Here is an 18,739-nt window from a genome sequence, read left to right as displayed (position 1 = left end):
TAAAACTCTAAGAATCATAGTGACCCAGGTTCCAGATTCATTTGTTTTAGATAATTTTTTTAATTTATTATTTTTTTTGGCTGTACCACTTGGCTTGTAGGATCTTAGTTCCCTGACCTGGGATTGAACCCAGATCCTCATAGTGAAAGCACCAAATCTTAACCACTGGATCACCAGGAAATTCCCTTTTAGAGAATTTTTATATGATAGAAAAAGTGCAGACTAAAACTAAAGTGAGATGCCCTTTTATCCCCATAATCTGACTGAGCTTTTTTAGGTGTTGGTAATATTGGAGTTGGCTGGGGAGAACACACATGGTAAATATTATGTGTGTTGGAACAGTCTTCCCTGAGGTAAATTTTGCATAATGTTTGACCCAGGAATTTTAATTTTTAAATTTCTGTGAGTGAAATAATCATAGAAATTCACAAAGCAATTATATGTGATGAATAAATTTTGTTCATTATAGCTTTGCTTATAATAATGGAAAAGTGGAAATGACCCAAAAGGTCATAATAAAAGAGCTAGTTAAATAAATTTTCACATAACCGGAAATTGTGCAGTCATTAAAAATGATGATGTAAATCTACATATTTAAATACTAAGAGGGTAACAATATTGTGATCTCCACCTTGTTAAATCCAACGGTCAGTTCTCATCGGAATTTAACACTGTGTTGGTCCAGGATACTCACCCTTTGGCTTTTCTGCAGCCTCACTGACTGCTCCTTCTCTCCCCTATTGTTGAGGTCCTCTTCTCTGTCTATACTCAATCACATGGCTTTATGAGTATACATATGTGGACAATTCTCAAAATTGTATCTCCAGCCAAACCATCTCTCCCAAACTCCAGATTCATTTATCCAACTGCCTACTTAGTATCACCACTTGAATATTTAATAGGTGTCCCAACAGGTTCAAAGTTGAATTCCTGGTCTTCCCTCACTAACTGACTCTACCCACAGAATTCCCTATCTCAGCTAATGGCAACTACCCTCACCTAGTTGCTCAGGCCAAAGCCCTTTTAGTCATCCTGATGCCTATTTTTGTCACACTCTATGTCCACTGCATCAGTGAAACCTGATCTCCCCACCATCCTCTCCACTGCTCAAGCCGCCATCATCTCCCACCAAGATCACTGCAGTGACTCCCAACTGGTCTCCATGTTTCAGCCCTCACCCCACACAGTCTATTCTCAACACAGCAGCCGATTTTTTAATATGTAAGTCCGAGTCCATCACTCCTTGCTCCAGTGCCTGCAGTGTGTCCCAATTTCACGCAGTGTAAAAGCCAAAACCTTCTGAGACCCATTTCTCCACTTCTGTTTCCAGTGTAGCACAAGCCTTTGTATTTATTCCTTGAACCTGCCAGGCATGTGAGAAAAAGGCTTTGGACTCAGCTTAGATTCGAGCTCTGCTAATAAAATGTCTCCAATCTTTTGTTTCCCATTTGCAAAATGGGAATCATGCACCATCAACCTCACAGCATTAAAATAGATGTGCTTTTTAACTCTCAGGCTTTATGTAAGTACAAGAGCTCTCATCATTTTCAAATGTGACCTCTGAAATTTGTCATGCTTTGCTTGAGAATTTCTTATTATTTCTAGTCCTCTGTTTATATTTGATCAACTCAGACAATCTACTGCATGTCTTCTTTTATGCCAGGTACTCTGGGGATATGAGACTAAGTAAATCATGTTCTCTCAAAGAATTTATGCACTAGAACTGGGAGATGGGCCTGCTAAAAGCAAAAAGTGCATGAATATTGCAGGTGTTCTGACAAAAACAAAGCATATGTGAAGCACAGTGTGGTGGACAAAGGAAGAAAGATTGGCCGGGAGAAGTAGGAAATGGGAGGAGGAGCCATAAGAAGTTTAGAGGCAACCTTGTACTGAATCCTGAAAGATGATAGGTGGGGAAAGGAAAGACTCCCTGACTACTCCCATCTCATACTCTTAAAGCACACCTGGTATTTACCACATTTTAACCAATTCCTTCTGAGGGTGGTTCTTTATTTGGTGTTGATCTTACCCACCAAATTTAACTCCACCCAGAGAGGCTCCATGTCTTTCGTGTTCATTTCTATACCCTAGAGTTCAGCATAGTTCTTGGCCCAAGGGAGGGAAGAGGGAAGGTTAGAAGGAAAAAAGGGGAGTAAGAAGGTTGGGTCTTGGTTAAGAGCACAGGTTTAGGAGTTGGGTGGTCTAGGTCGGAGTCCCAGATCTACAGCTTATTAAGCTGTATGACCTTGAAAGAGTTACTTAAACTTTCTATGCCTTAGTTCCCTTTTCTGTAAAAGGAAAATAATAATAGTTGTTCCCTTTTTATTATTTTTAAAAATTTTTAATAGTTACTTCCTCATAGGCTGTTGAGGATTTACTGAGATCATTTTTGGAAAGGGCTCAGCATATTGGCTAGCACATTCTTTGAATACCAGTCCTATCTTCCAAGGTCCTCACCCTCCTAGGCCAAATTACAAGGACTCTCTCAGAATGAAATGAAGGTCTTTCTTGTCTAACAGCTAAAAGTTTCAAGCATTGTAACAACTTAGGGTTTTTTGTTTTGTTTTGCAACTTAGGATTTTTTTTTCATAAAGACACACGTAGTCTTTTTTTGTATATTTATTTATTTTTAACTAGAATATAATTGTTTTACAATATTGTGTTGATTTCTGCCATACATCAACATGAATCAGCCATAGGTATACATATGTCGTCTCCCTCTTGAACCTCCCTCCCACCTCCCACCCCTTCCCACACCTCTAAATTGTCACAGAACACTGGTTTGAGTTCCTTGAGTCATACAGAAAATTTCCACTGGCTATCTATTTTACATACAGTAATTTGTATATTTCCTCAATTTGTCCCACCCTACTCTCAGTTCATCCCACTCTCTCCCTCCCCTGCTGTGTCCACAATCTGTTCTCTGTGCCTTCGTCTCCACTGCTGCCCTGCAAATAGGATCATTAGTACCATCTTTTAGATTCCATATATATGTGTCAATATACAATATTTGTTTTTCTCTTTCCGATTTACTCCAATCTGTATAATAAGCTCTAGGTTCATCTACCTCATTAGAACTGACTCAAATGCATTCCTTTTTATGGCTGAATAATATTCCATTGTATGTATGTACCGTTGCTTCTTTATCCATTCATCTGTTGATGGACATCTAGGTTGCTTCCATATCCTAGCTATTGTAAATAGTGCCGCAATGAACATTGGGGTACACGTTGTCTTTTTCCCTTATGGACACACACTTAGTCCTAATGGCTTCCTTTGATTTCCTTTTTAAAAAAATAGGCTTGTTTGGTTGAGTGCCTGAATTACGGTACTGTTTGAAACAGTGCCTGAAAACAAAGTGCTTTCGTCTCAGTTACTCATTCAGGAGGACACTTATATTTCAGGGTTGTCCTCGGCTATCTTCCTGGCCCCAGTGAAGACATTCAGGATCCAGTGAGTGACAAATTCTTCAAGGAGGTGTGGGTTTCAACAGCAGCTCGAAATGCTACAATTTATGATAAGGTGAGATTCGCATATCCTCCTCCTTTTTAAATTGAATCACGTCACAAAAGTATATCATTATTTCTGCATATTATTGGTACAGAGTATTCTTAACAAGTGTAAAGACACAGCATACCTCCAAATTATAATCAAATACTTCTTTGTAGATGTTAAGAAAAGAGTCAAAAAGAGCCATGGATTATGGATTAGAAGAGACTTCAGTGGCATTCTGGCCTCAGATTCCAGAATCCCATCATAAGCATCCTTAGCAGGTGGTTACCCAGACTTTGTACATGTCTAGTGATAAAAAGAAAAAGCAGATGGGATCAAAAAATGTGTCAGACCTGGGTTCAATCCAGCTCACACAGTTGCTGGTGGTATGAGTATGTGTATAGTAATTTGATGTTCTGAGCCTTCCTTTCTTTCCTCTCTTATAAATTGGGAGGAATATTCATGAGGTGGTCATGAGGATAAAAAATAATCTGTTAAATGTATTGAGTACGTTAGCACATAGTAAATGATATCCATTCTAATGATGAAGCTTATTAATAATAAGAAACTTCCTCATTTGGACAATTGTAATTTTGGAAAGGTGTTTTAAAACCAGCTTCATCTGTTAGGGAGGCCAAATGCCTCTTCTAGTACATTCCATCCATTAGTGATGACAAAGAGTGTGCAAGAGTTACGAGTCCCCCAACCCTGGAACAGGTTACGTCATGAAGTAGTTAGCTTTCTATCACAGAAAATATTCAAGCTGAGATCATTGGCTCTATCATATGACTGTCTATCATAAACAGGGTAAGAGGGCATTCTTCTTCTGACTTTCAGACTTCCTTCAGCACAGAAAGTTCATCTGTGAACACAAAAATTCATATTTCTAATGAAACATGACAACTATCTACATAGATCTATTTCATACTGAGGACTCAAGGCCATGATTAAATAGGTCATGTGTGTGGAGTATTTTTAAAATGCAGGGCACAGCCTAGTTTGGATCCTGGATTGGGGGGAATAACAGCTCTAGAAGACATTTTGGAAATAATCAGATCAATCTGAATATGGACCATGTCTTAAATGACATGAAATTGATTTTCTGAGGCGTGAGAATGGTATTGTGGATATATAGGCACATGTCCTTATTCTTAAGAAATGCATGCTGAGATATTCAGGTGTGAAGTGTTATGATGTGTGATACTTATTTTCAATTAGCAAAATACATGTATAATTGATAACTTTAAGTATAGGTACTGACATGAACATTTTTCAAAATAAAAAGTTAGAGAAAATATACAATTTTTCTTTTAGAAGAGAACCTCCAGTGAAATTCAGGGATGATTATTATCCAAAAAAATTAGCCTTAAAGTAGGCTATCACCCATGAATCTCCGTACCACTACCTTGACATGATCCTGTGGTCAGTCACAGGATAATGCAGATTAGATATGCGTGCTTGTGTGCTCAGTCACTCAGTCACGTCCGAGCTTGTGACTCCATGGACTGTAGCCCACCAGGCTCCCCTGTTCATAGGATTCTCCAGGCAAGAATACTGGAGTGGGTTGCCATGCCCTCCTCCAGGGGATCTTCCCCACCCAGGGATTGAACCCAGGTCGCCACCATTGGCAGGCCAATTCTTTACCACTGAGCCACCTGGGAAGCACCCCTCCCCCATAGATCAGATATAGGATCTATTTATTTTTTGTTCCATACTGCGTGGTATGTAGAACTTCTCCAGCTAGGAATTCCAGCCTCCTGCGTGGAAGCTCAGAGTCTCAACCACTGAACCACCAGGGAAGTCCTTTATGATTGTTTTTTTTTTCATGGAAGCAAATCTAGCACTCTTCTGCAGCAAATAAAAGAAGAAACCCTTCAATCAGGTCGGTGATGTAACGTAAAACTAATTATATGTTTCATAAAACAAAGGTTTTGTCTGTCAGAATGAGTATTTTCCATAAAGGGGATATGCTTTCTTTTAAACTTATCACTCAGTTTCCTATTTGCATTTTAATCAGGTGTTCCGGTGCCTTCCCAATGATGAAGTACACAATTTAATTCAGCTGAGAGACTTTATAAGCAAGCCCATATTAGCAAAGGAGGATCCCATTAGAGCTGAGGAAGAACTGAAAAAGATCCGTGGGTTCTTGGTGCAATTCCCCTTTTATTTCTTGTCTGAAGAAAACCTACTGCCTTCTGTTGGAACCAAGGAAGCCATGGTGCCCATGGAGGTTTGGACTTAAGTGTTATACTTGTTTGCAGCTCAGAGACTTCCACTCTGAAGAGTACATATCACATTCTGACTTTCTGAAGGCATGACAAAGCCAGACCCAGAGCACACATCCACCCCTTGGATTGCAACTCTCTGGGTTGACTTGGAAGGGCTGCAGTCATACTGATGTAAGGACAATGAACATCGGCATGGCTTTATAATTCCTCGTGCCTCTCCTTATGAAAAAGGGACTGCGTTCTTAGGTAGCATATACCCAGCAGCTTCAACACATATTTCAATTCCGTGATGTATACCAAAGTGCATTTTCTTTGCTAACAAGAATTTATCTGTAACTGTGATCTACGTTGCCAAAAGTTGTCTGAACCTCCTTAATTTCCTCTGACCCTCACACATGCAGCTGTTGTTTGCTGGACCTGCCTTCATCTTGTAATCCATACAGGCTCTGTTTGATAGAGTGTTTGTTGCTAGAAGATGTTGTGATGCTGCTCTGAGATTCTTGAAGTTTCCATGGGATGCTCTGCCCATATGGTCCTGGAGTTGTGGTGTGCACCCAGCCAAGGATGTGGTCCTTCTTCCTTTCCAGTGACTGAAAGGACAGGACAGACCTTAGTCTACACAGCAGCCCATGTTAAGTACTTCTGATAATATTGACAGTATGTATCTTGACACCACAGAGCAACAGGAAGGAATTAAATTTTGTTATTACAGCAGAGATTTCACTTTACCTCCAAAGGCATTGACAAGATGTATCCTTATGATAGGGCCTACCGGATCAGATTTGAAAACATGTGTAGGATATTTGATTACACAGCAACCCATAAAACTCAAAGACAAAGCATACAGCCTTCAGAAATCACCAACATGTTGTTGGGAATCAGATTCAGATAAGGAAAGAACATTTCTTACAGTCCTGTAAAATTTCCTGCCATCCTTAGCTGCCGTATTGATTGAAATTGGAGTTTCTACATTTCAAAATAAAACCAGCAAATACAACTTGTCTTTCAAGAATCAGGGGCTTCATAACTCATGCCAAGTGAATGAGTATGAGCCCAGCCTTATTTGACATTCAGCTCTCCAGCTATGCTACCTTCTAGAAGAAAAATTGACTGTAAAATACATGCACCATCTCTTGCATTATTAAATAAGCATTAACATTCCACTAGAGTTCCAAGGAGGTTAGGATTATTTATTAATTCACACTATCCTCATCTGTGAATTGTTCAGGAAATCCATTTCTCCTTTTTGGATGTTAACATACCCTTTGATACCCCATAGCTCTAGTTTTATTAAGCAGAACTACTCTTACCACTTGAAGAACTAATGTGGGTTCCCAACAGGCCATAAAATATGGTATAGATGGGGCTTCCCTGGTGGCTCAGACAGTAAAGAATCTGCCTGCAATGCAGGAGATCTGGGTTGGATGCCTGGGTCAGGAAGATCCACTAGAGAAGGGAATGGCAACCCACTCCAGTATTCTTGCCTGGAGAATCCCCTGGACAGAGGAGCCTGGCAGACTATAGTCCATAGGGTCACTAAGAGTAGGACATGACTGAGTGACTAACACTTTCTCATACTTACACTGTGTGCAATAATCACACCTTTATGAGTTACATGGACAGAATCTCGTCCAAAGAAGTCAGGACCCATACCTGTTTCACAGAGCTGATAGTCCAGTGGAAAAGATTAAATAGGAACATAAAGCCAGTGAAACAGCAGAAAGTCAGTTAGCAGGAAAGAGACAGTGTTACATACCCACAAGAGAGTTTTACAAATGAGGTGAGACTGTGTAACCACCAATGGAAATTAATATGCTTTTATGGCGGCCAAAGATGAAAAAAATGGCTTCATTCTATAGCCATCATAAGTATGACGTTTGCTATTTATGAAGTTTAGATTGGCATTTAAACTGTTGAGTGTATGTGGAATACCTAAGGATTTCTCATATTTTCTTAAAAAAATTTTTTTTTAATGTAAAAGAGTCAAAAGACTGGCTCTTGAAAGGGCCCTTTCTCTTTAAAAAAAAAAAAAAGCACGTAATACAACCTTTCCCCATTTTATAGCTGAGGAAACTGAGACCCTTGTTAGTTGAAGGACTCACTGAAGTTCACCCATTAGGACTAATGACTTTGCTGCAGTCCACTACTGGCCTCGCCTTTCACTCATCACTGCCCCACAATGAGGAGATGCAATAAACAGATTTCAGAGAGGATGTCTCTAAGCCGTTTTGAACCCTGTGATCTAATGGATTTATGTGCTTGTCCATCTCCCTCAACTAGAATGGAAGCTCCATGGGGCAGGGACTTTCCTGTATTTTGTTCATATTGTTATCGCCAGAGCTTGAAACAGAGCCTAGTTCATAGGAGGTGCTCAGTACGTGTTTGTTGGACAAATAAAGGAGATGGAGGAGAGAGCTAATGAAATGAAAACCTTATGGGGTCTCAGACAAGAAGTCTTCCTGCTATTGCTAAAGAAACTGTTAGCAAAGTTCTTTTCTACTGAATCTTCTCAAAGGCAAGATGTTCATCTGCAAAGAGAGGGGCTACAAGATTTATTTGGGTGGATTTTATGGGAGATTCAGTGCCACAATTCCTTGCTTTGCAGTGGCAGTTTACATAGTGCACCATTCTGTAAAAATTGCATGGGCTGTGGACACAAGATGTATGACCTAATTACACATCATTCTCTGGCACCATTACTACCCACTAGAAGTTCAACTACTTTAACTTTGCAATGTCTGAAATAAACTTTAAAATGCAAGGGATTTAGCATCTTGAAAAACTATTATGAATCTGTACAACATTTTAAATTGACTATAATCTTTTGAAATTACAAAAGGTAATTACAGCCTTTAAGTGCTGTACCTGAGATTCTGATAATCCGTGTGATAATTTTTGCTTTCAAGAAGGGAAAAAAAAATCTGTGATTATAAGCAGTGAAGGGTAGAAAGTGGCCACGGCCTGTTAAAGCTATTCATGCTGGCCAAGCTTAGTCGTTGGAGGACACTCAACACAGCAGGTCACATGCAGGTGTTTGCTCTGGAGCAAGTGTCCACTTGGTGACTCACACTCCAATGGGACTGTCTTCTTTTTCAGCTGTAAAGCATCACAGAAGGGCTTGGAGAGCTGGTCACTAGACAATTAAGTGACATATTGTAAAATAAAACATTGATTTTATTTTAATAGCATATTTGGAAAAAAATTTTATCTCTAGGTAATCAAAAATGTAAGCAGTTAATCTCTTATGTAATAACGGGAAAATGTAATATATTGTAAATTAGCAGCCTTCCAGATGAAAACAGCAAGCCAGGAAACCTTTTTTGCAGATGTAAGATAAGAGGCAGAACAGGTTTTATATACATTATGAAGACCCTGCATTTCTTTCTGCCTCTCCTCATTCCTTATTCTTTCAACCACTGGCCCCATCCAGAGCCCTTCCTTATTATGGAAACCATTTTAGAGGACAAGAAAGAGTTTTTTGGGGAAAAAAGAAAGAAACCATGAGGCCTCTATAATAAATTTTCAGTTTAACTCACACTTTCAAGTGACTGACAAAATATTACTATTTTTTAACAGAGGTAATGGTTCTTTTTAACATTTCTGATCTGATGTGGCATGTGAGCATTTTCAGATGCCTGTCACCCTCTGGAGAGGGGCTAAAGAGGACTCTTCATGTCTTCTATACCTCTCTATTCTCTCGTTATGAAATGAGCAAATATTATAGGATTTTCAGTGTGCTTAGGAATACAATTTTATTCCCTTGGAAGATCCTCTGAGGTCAATTAATACTGGCAATTTGGAGGTTTAAAATGAGTTTTACCAGGCATCAGTTCAGTTCAGTTGCTCAGTCTTGCCTGACTCTTTGCAACCCCATAGACAGCAGCACGCCAGGCCTCCCTGGCCATCACCAATTCCCGGAGTTTACCCAAACTCATGTCCATCGAGTTGGTGATGCCATCCAACCATCTCATTCTCTGTAGTCCCCTTCTCCTCCCGCCCTCAATCTTTCCCAGCGTCAGGGTCTTTTCAAATGAGTCAGTTCTTCACATCAGGTGGCCAAATTACCAGGCATAGGACTTGAGAAATTCTTGAATCTAGAAATTCACTGAAAAATGAATTCACCATCTATCAAAAAGTTGCAGGTGAAGAATCAATGGATTTGCCTTATGTTTAGGGGAGGCACATACCATCATAAATGCCTAATGGCATTTAATTCACATGTGATATATTACTAGCTTTGACTTTAAGGTTAGAAGGATTCATTAAAGGAACCAAAAATGCTGTGACTGAATTTATTATAGGTTATCTTATTTTTTCCTCTATACCAGTTTTAAATTTTAACTTAAAAACAAAAAGTTAATCTAAAATAAATGAAAATTTGACACACTAATCATTTTAAACTTTTATGTTTTAAAGTTAGAGACTGGGATGGCAGTCCAACCAAAATGTAGGCTTGATTACTCTTTCCTATCTCCAGCAGCTCAATTGTTCACTTTATTCTAGATAGATGCACTTAAGTGAATGTCGTCCTAGTTCTGCTCAACACTGGGAAATATAACATCATGTTCTCCTATGGTATATTCCACTTGGATTCATCACATAAAATGGTCTGGGTCAAAAATACTGATACTCTTCCTCAATCATTCTAAAAATTCATACTAGAATATTGTAGTTGGAGCATATGTCTCTTACACAAAAACCAAATACATGTTGATGAACATTCACCCATTCAGAATATTCAGATATTCTGGACAGAACTCAGGCGCCTAGCCTCACCCTTATGACAGGCTTTGGCAAACTAAGACGGGGCCTCCTGTTTTTGTAAATAAAGTTTTACTTGATTGCAGCCACCATGTCCATTTGTTTACATGCCTCATAACCAAATGATCTGCAAATCCAAACTACTTGCTATTCTTAAGAAATGTTTACTGATCCTTCCTCTACAGAGAGCAGAGAATGATCAGTTAGAATACCTCAACCAAACAGATTTGGGTGAGTTTTAATCTCTTCCATGAGCAAGGTTTTCAACTCTTCCCTATCCCAGAGCCAGCATTCTACAATAGAATAATGGTAACAAGGTCAAGTTCTTTCAGGAATGAAAAATCATATGAGTTTTGGTTCTGAAAGAGTTATTGTCAACTAATGCAATCTCCTCCCAGCTGAGCACTAAATATGGAACCACTGTTGATAATGTTTTTAACTAAAGTGTTCAATGAGGATGGACAGGCCTAACGGTTTGTATTCAGAATGAGAATTGTGAACTCAAGAAACTCAGTCTCCCTGGATTTTCCTGCTGTGAAGCCCTGGAAATGACACATGTATCCATTCTCTGTCTCACAGTCAGTGCTTTTGATGGTGACTCCCTTAACTGACTTTTAAAATGTAAATATTCATTAATTAAACAATTGAAAGTGTGAAATCAGCAGTGTCCCTCTCTTTGAAAAGAAGATTCCTTCTTCTGCACATGAGGTTTTTAGAGCCAGCACGATGTACGTCTGAGCTGGAGACAGAAGTGTGTGCCCTGGAGCAGTTGTCAGAGCCACTGCGTCCCCTGCTGTTCCCAGTCCTTCTCACAAGCTTCATGCACGAGTCTCAGCAGCACCCAGAAAGAGAAAGAAACAGAAGTCCCCCTTTTGCCCCTTCCTCTTTCAGTTACTACCTATTCCCTGAAGGGCAACCACTTTCCCCAGGTTTTGAAACAGAGATTATTTTTGCCTATTTTCGTACCCCACTGGCTTTTTCAACAAGGACACCCTCAGCCTTTATCTCTACTAGGCGTCTTGCAAGATCTCTCTGGCTTCCAGGGGACTGCTCACATTTGTAGACTCATCCTGGGCCCCTCTCTGTTTCACTTCAGGGTCTGGCTTGTTCTTCCCATTCCACTCAGTGCTCAGGTGATCCAATGGCTTCCCTGCCATCTCTCTGCTCACATGCAGCCCCGCTCTCCCTTCTAAGCTCCAGACACATTAGATGTCTGAGCAATAACTATCTCTACTTCTCCACATGGGTCCGAGAGAGCGAGTGGGGAGGCAGAGAGAAACCCATCAGAGGCAAAGCTGCAGCGTGGAGACCTGCCCTCTGCAGCGCAGGTGACCTCAGAAGTAGGGGGACAGCCTGTGTGGTGAGGCATCAACAGTGCTGCCTAGAATGGGCCTGTGGATTTATTTTCATGATATAGTAATTCTTATTCTAGAAGCTTGTAATTTCTTTGAAGACAAGGGTCTTTTTTCTTCATACTTCATATAGGGCTTGTCACAATGAGTAGCATATTGTTCAGGTTATGTGGAAAGTGATTTGAAAGCTTTCTTTGCTCATGACACGTGAGATTCATTAGGCCAATCTGTAAAGAGGATGAGAACATAAAGAATTGAGTTGTTTTATGTTAGAGTGGACGGGTAAGAAGTAGATTTCTAAATTCCTCTTTATATTTACAAAGTCTCAATAACTTTTTAAAATATAGTTTGAGCTGTGATAATGGAACCTTTTTTCCAACGATATTTGGCTATTCACTTTCTAGACAGTAAGTAGGTCAAAAGGTGGGTTTAGAATTGCACCAGATAACTCAGTGGGCAAACATTTGCTGATTTATGAGAAACAAAAGCAGGAGCAGTACTTTTAAAAAGTCTTTTAACACAAAGACATTTTCTGAGCCTCTTTTTCATAACAAGTCTTCATTCATAAGCAATTTTGCATTACAATGCATTCCCTAGATAAAGAGAAGGTAAAAGACAAAATCAGAAATTTTTTTTCCCCCACATTTTACTTATCCCACTAAGACTTTCTTTTTAAGTTTTTATTGAAGTACAGTTGCTTTACAACACTGTGTTAGTTTCTGTTCTACAACAAAGCAAATCAGCTATACGTACATATATATCCCCTCTTTTTTGGATTTCCTTCCCATCATACTAAGATTTTTAAAATTTATTTATGTTTTTATTGAGTGCAATTCAATAAATCAAATTCTATACTGCTTTACAATTTTCAAAATTTCCATATACATGATTTCATATAATCCCATAATAAGCCCCCTTTTTAAATCCCCCATCCCTATTGCCCCTTCGTTCCCTCCCCACTGGTAACCATTAGTTTGTTTTCTGTATCTGTGAGTCTACTTCTTTTTTTGTTTTATTCACTAGTTTGTTGTATATTTTAGATTCCACATGAAGTGATATACAGTATTTGTCTTTGTTGTCTGATTTATTTCACTTACCATAATACCTTCCAAGTCCATTCTTTGCTGTCTGATTTATTTCACTTACCATAATACCTTCCAAGTCCATTCTTTGTTGTCTGATTTATTTCACTTACCATAATACCTTCCAAGTCCTTTGCTGCAAATGGCAAAATTTAAAATCAGGAAGTTCCTGATTGGCTGTTTAAATTATCTTTCTCTCACCCTGCTAATTACCTGCTTTTATGCCCAGAACAGCCCAGCCCTGGATCATAGATGCCTTTTTGTTTGAAATTGGTGTGAGATATCATTGTATGTTACTCCTCCCTATCACACTTTCATATGCTCTTTCTTTTGAAACTCTGGATTTTTTTTCCAGTCTTTTTTTCTTTAATTTTAAATTTCAACTTGTAGTACAGAAGATTGAGTAAATCACATTCCTCAGTCCAAGGCCCATTAAGACTCCCTCTCTTGTTTAATTCATTTGTTCCTTATCTTAATCTACACATTCCATTCATTTTCTCCTCCTTGCAATGATCAGTATTAATCCTTTTAATGTATTTTTGTGTATCTTTTTACTTGAATGTATTCCTGAAAAATGTGTACTCTTGTTTGAGGAATTTTTATTTACATAAATAATATTATTCCTGGGGAAGCACTAATTTTAATACCTAGGTATGTTGATGTATGCAGGTCCAACCTCTTGTATTTAATCATAGAGCTTACTGTTATGCAATAATCACGTTTCACCCATCACTTTCCTACAAACTGACCCCAGGTTACCTCCAGCTACCCACCACCATACACATGCTGCAGTGAAAATCCTCATACCATAGGGCTGCTTGAGTAGCCTCACAATATGGCAGCTAGCTTCCCTCAGAACAAGTGATCCAAGAGAAAACCAAGCAGAAAACATGTCTTTTATGACCTAGTCTTGGAAGTCACAAGCCATCATTACAACACTATCCTATTGATTACACCAGTCGGCGCTATTCAGAGTGGGAGAAGACTACAGATCTTCCTTGACTTACGATGTGGTTATGCCCCAATAAACCCACTTTTAAGTTGAAAATATTGTTAAATCGAAAATGTATTTAGTATACCTAACCTACCAAACACATTAGCCTAGCCTACCTTAAATGTGCTCAGAACACTTACAATTAGTCTATAGTTGGGCAAAATCAACTAACATAAAGCTGATTTCAAAATAAACTGTTGAATAGCTCATGTAATTTATTGAATATTATACCAAAAGTGAAAAACTTCGGTATGGTTGTATGAGTACAGAATGATTGTAATAGTGTCAGTTGTTTACCTTTTTGATTGCATGGCTAACTGGAAGCTATGGGCTTGCCACCACTACCCAGTACCATAGAGTATTTCACTGCATGTTCCGAGCCTGGGAAAAGATAAAATTTTAAATTTGAAGTATAGTTTCTACTACATACTTATCCCTTCAAAAGTTTTAAGTCAAACCATCATTAAGTCAAGGACAATATATATATATATATATAGCATGAGTACCGGGAGGTGGGGTCATTGGGGTCATATTGGAGGCTCGACACCATAAACGTCAGCTATTATACTTCTTTTTTATTTATTTATTTGTTTTTAATTGAAGGATAATTGCATTACAGAATTTTGTTGTTTTCTGTCAAACATCAACATGAATCAGCCATAGGTACACCCATGTCCCCTCCCTCCTGAATCTCCCTCCTCTTCCCAACCTTCTAGATTGTCACAGAGGTCCTGTTTGAGTTCCCTGAGTCATACAGCAAATTCCCATTTGCTATCTATTTTACATATGGTAACGTAACTTTCCATGTTACTCTCTCCATACATCTCACCCTCTCCCTTCTCCCCTCCTCCCATGACCATAGGTCTGTTCTCTGTTTCTCCGTTGCTGCCCTGAAAATAAATTCATCAGTACCATCTTTCTAGATTCCATATATATGCGTCAGTATACAATATTTATATTTTTCTTTCTGACTTACTTCACTCTGTATAATAGGCTCTAGGATTGTCCACCACATTAGACCTGACTCAAATGTGTTCCTTTTTATGGCTGAGTAGTATTCCATTGTATATATGTACCACAACTTCTTTATTCATCTGTCGATGGACATCTAGGTTGCTTCCATATTCTAACTATTGTAAATAGTGCTGCAGTGAACATTGGGTACATGTGTCTTTTTCAATTTCTATTTCCTCAGTGTATATGCCTAGAAGTGGGATTGCTGTGTCATATAGTGGTTTTATTCCTAGTTTCTTAAGGAATCTCCATACCATCTTCCATAGTGGCTGTATCAATTTACATTCCCACCAGCAATGCAAGAGGGTTTCCTTTTCTCCACACCCTTTCCAGCATTTATTGTTTGTAGACTGTAGACTTTTTGATGATGGCCATTCTGACTGGTATAAGGTGGTCTCTCATAGTTTTGATTTGCATTTCTCTAATAGTGAGCGATGTTGAGCATCTTTTCATGTGTTTGTTAGCCATCTGTATCTTCTTTGGAGAAATGACTGTTCAGGTCTTTTTCCCACTTTTTGATTGGGTAGTTTATTTTTCTGGTATTGAGTTGTATGAGCTGCTTATTTATTTTGGAAATTAATTCTTTGTCAGTTGTTTCCTTGCTATTATTTTCTCCCATTCTGAGAGTTGTCTTTTCACCTTGTTTGTAGCTTCCTTTGCTGTGCAAAAGCTTTTAAGTTTAATTAGGTCCCACTTGTTTATTTTTGTTTTTATTTCCATTACTCTAGGAGGTAGGTCAAAGAGGATCTTGCTTTGATTTATGTCATTGAGTGTTCTGCCTATGTTTTCCTCTAAGAGTTTTATAGTTTCTTGTCTTACATTTACATCTTTAATCCATTTTGAGTTTATGGAACAAGATAGAGAGCCCAAAGATAAGCCCATGCACCTATGAGTACCTTATTTTTGACAAAGGAGGTAAGAATATACAATGGGGCAAAGACAGCCTCTTCAATAAGTAGTGCTAGGAAAACTGGACAGATACATGTGAAAGAATGAAATTAGAACACTTCCTAATGCCATGTATTTCTATTTTTTTTCAGACTTCTTGTTTCCCAGATAGATACTTGGTGTTTCTCTGTTCTTTTCCTGAGTTGATTATGTGTGTGATAATTCTGCTACCTAGAAGATGTACATTACCTTCCCACACATGCAAGAATCCCAAAGCTTCTTGTATTCATATCCACACTGAGTTCTATTATAAGAATTGTCAAATGGTTGTCAAATGCCACTCATAAAAAGGAAAATGACACTAGGTTTACACCTGAAAAAGGAGCCCCTTGTATTCAGGATTCTGAATTTCAAATAAGCCATGGTATTTTTGTTGTTGTTAACTTAAGCCAACCTCAACTCTTCTTTCTATTGTTGTAAGTAATGAGCCCTGTTTTACCTGATTTCATTTTTTAAAATGTATTTGCAAAATAACATGTATATTAGTAAGATACTTGGCCATTTTTAGAAGTCAAAGAGGTATAGATAGCAGAAGCATTCTCTTTGATACCTTCATAAATCAGAGAAAGCTATAACAAATGCGGTGGTCTCTGAAAGGAATGTTTTATTGAAAATAGAAAATGGTCATTAGTAACAACTCTGACATTATACTGCATGAAACATTTGCATGTTAAGTATTCTTTCTGCTTCTGCTAGTCTGCGACCTTTGAGTTTTTCACACATGAAGACATGGATGCATATCAAATAAAAGATTAAGGATCATGGATAATAGCAATACAATGGGGAACCAAATGTTCATGTTTCATTAGGAAAAATAAAAAGAAAGAGAGAAGCTTTTCACTGCCATTTTTTATTTATTGAAGCAAAAATGCTGTTCAGCACAAATGTAGCCATTACCATCCAAAGTGAGATACAGATGAGTATTGAGAGTCTGAGGGGAAAGCAAAGGACTTGAGAGTTTCTCCCATCACATAGACCACTGAAATAAATTATTGAACCATACCCGAGCCCAGAAGCAAACTACTTCGATTTAATTCTTCGCTCTTCCCTCCTATGCTAAGATAAGCATATGATCGACCATTAACAGCCTCCTATGGGAAACCTGCCTCTGGTGGAGGTTATTTGGGATAACTCTGCTACCTAGAAGATGTATATTACCTTCCTGCACTTGCAAAAATCCTAAGTGGGTGCTCAGGATCCCTGTGTCTGAACTAAGAGACGCAAATCAAGGGACCACCAATTTATCCCCTTCCCCAATGTCACCAAAACCGGTATACTTCAAGCAAGACTAATAGACTTTTGTGTGTGTGCCTTGCTTGATCTCTCTGGAGATTTATAGTTAGGAATGGAAATTTGGAGGAATCAGAGATAGATAATAACTAATTGAACATCCATCATAAGCAAAGCTTCTGATTTCACTGTTGAAGGTAAGACTTGTAGTAAAGAATACATAAGTCAATCAATGAAAGTGCCTAAAAATTGTAAAAGGCCATATATAATATAAACCATGTACCTAGGGCCAGAAATAGATTCAGGGTTACTGCTTTGGACCTGGCAGTTCCAGACAGCATTCACTAGACCCGAGTACCCTGTATTTTCTATGGTAAATGTATCTCTCCTACTCTATAGCAAGGAGTCCGGGCCAGGAAAAAGTATGGTCCTGAGATGATATGGGGTGAATATGTGGGTATCTTCTCCATTGACTATGCTGCTATTTCATTCACCACTTCAGGGCCTTCCTTCATCAGATCACTCCAGGGACACATAACAGATATTGACCTACAGAAGGGCCATATAAGACCACCAAAAGGTCCTCCCTTCTCCAAAGAACTTCAGATATTTCCAGGTATGATCTCAGAATAGGTGCTCATCAGATCAGAGCAGCTGTTACTTGTTTGTATTTCCTGGAGCAGAGAACTGAGAGATTAAATGACATGGGTAAGGTCTAAACAGGGCTCCTCTGGTGTCTCAGATGGTAAACACTCCGCCTGCAATTCAGGAGACACAGGTTTGATCCCTGGGTCAGGGAAGATCCCCTGGTGAAGGAAATGGCAACCACACCAGTATTCTTGCCTGGAAAGTCCCATGGAAAGAGGAGCCTGGTGGGATACAGTCCATGGTGTCACAGAGCTGGACATAACTTAGTGACTAAACCATCACCACCAGTATTCCCTTAGGTGGAAATAACAAATTTTGTTCAGCCATTCATTGATTAACATACATTTGGGTTGTTGACATCTGTTATTTTTATGAATAAGGCTGCTATAAACACTTGCCAGCAAGTTTTGGTGTGGACATATGTTTTCATTTCTCTTAGATCCATATCTGGAAGTGAAATTGCTGGATCATAAGGTAACTCTTTTACTTTGGGGGGAACTGCCAGACTGTTTTTCATTTCTATCACCATGTATGATGGTTCAATATCCTCACCAACACTTGTTTCTATCTGATATTTTTATTATAGTCGTCATAGTTGGTGTGGAGTAGCATCTCCTTGGGGGTTTCATTTGCCTTATCCTGATGGCTAATGATGTAAAGAATATTTTCACGTGCTCTTTGGCCATTTGTCTATCTTCTTTGGAGAAATGTCTACTCAGATCCTTTGCCCCTTTATTATTGGTTTGTCTTTTTGATATTCAGTTTAAGAACTCTTTACATATTCTATACAAAAGTTCCTCATTAGATATACGATTTTCAAATATTTTCTCTTATTATGTGGTTTGTCTTTTTACTTTGTTCCTAGTATCCTTTATAGCACAGAACTTTTAATTTTGATGAAGTCCAATTTATCTATTTGTTTTTTTGCTTGTGCTTTTGGTGCTGTATCTGAGAATCTGTTGCTAAATCCAAGGTCACAAAGACTAATCC

General features: G+C 38.6%; 1 protein-coding gene and 1 long non-coding RNA gene across 20 annotated transcripts in view; one reads left to right on the top strand and one right to left on the bottom strand.

Moving 5' to 3' along the window:
• PLD1 (phospholipase D1) overlaps nucleotides 1-6,062 on the top strand; it is a 214,146-nt gene extending 208,084 nt beyond the window's left edge. For all 18 annotated transcript variants that reach the window (XR_014077081.1, XR_014077080.1, XM_081570924.1 and 15 more), the window contains 2 exons: nucleotides 3,405-3,522; nucleotides 5,510-6,062. Coding sequence is in view for 16 of the 18 variants with exons in the window: in XM_081570924.1 (XP_081427050.1) it covers nucleotides 3,405-3,522; nucleotides 5,510-5,734 (343 nt within the window). In the remaining 2 variants the exon portion in view is untranslated. The remainder of the gene's footprint in view (nucleotides 1-3,404; nucleotides 3,523-5,509) is intronic.
• Nucleotides 6,063-8,271: 2,209 nt separating this feature from the next.
• Nucleotides 8,272-18,739, bottom strand: part of LOC145538610 (uncharacterized) — a 99,941-nt gene continuing 89,473 nt past the window's right edge. The window contains exons 4-5 of one of the 2 annotated variants that reach the window (XR_014077085.1): nucleotides 14,207-14,290; nucleotides 11,958-12,060 (exon numbers count right to left, since the gene is read on the bottom strand). This is a non-coding gene — a long non-coding RNA (uncharacterized LOC145538610). Of the gene's footprint in view, nucleotides 12,061-14,206; nucleotides 14,291-18,739 lie in introns of both variants that reach the window. The other variant, XR_014077084.1, reaches the window with a different exon arrangement.

This window comes from Giraffa tippelskirchi, chromosome 2, assembly GCF_054371585.1.
Source record: "Giraffa tippelskirchi isolate mGirTip1 chromosome 2, T2T-mGirTip1v1.2.pri, whole genome shotgun sequence".
Taxonomy (NCBI): Eukaryota; Metazoa; Chordata; class Mammalia; order Artiodactyla; family Giraffidae; genus Giraffa; species Giraffa tippelskirchi.
The sequence above is the reverse complement of the archived record's forward strand: the minus strand, read 5'-3'. Positions and strand labels throughout refer to the sequence as shown.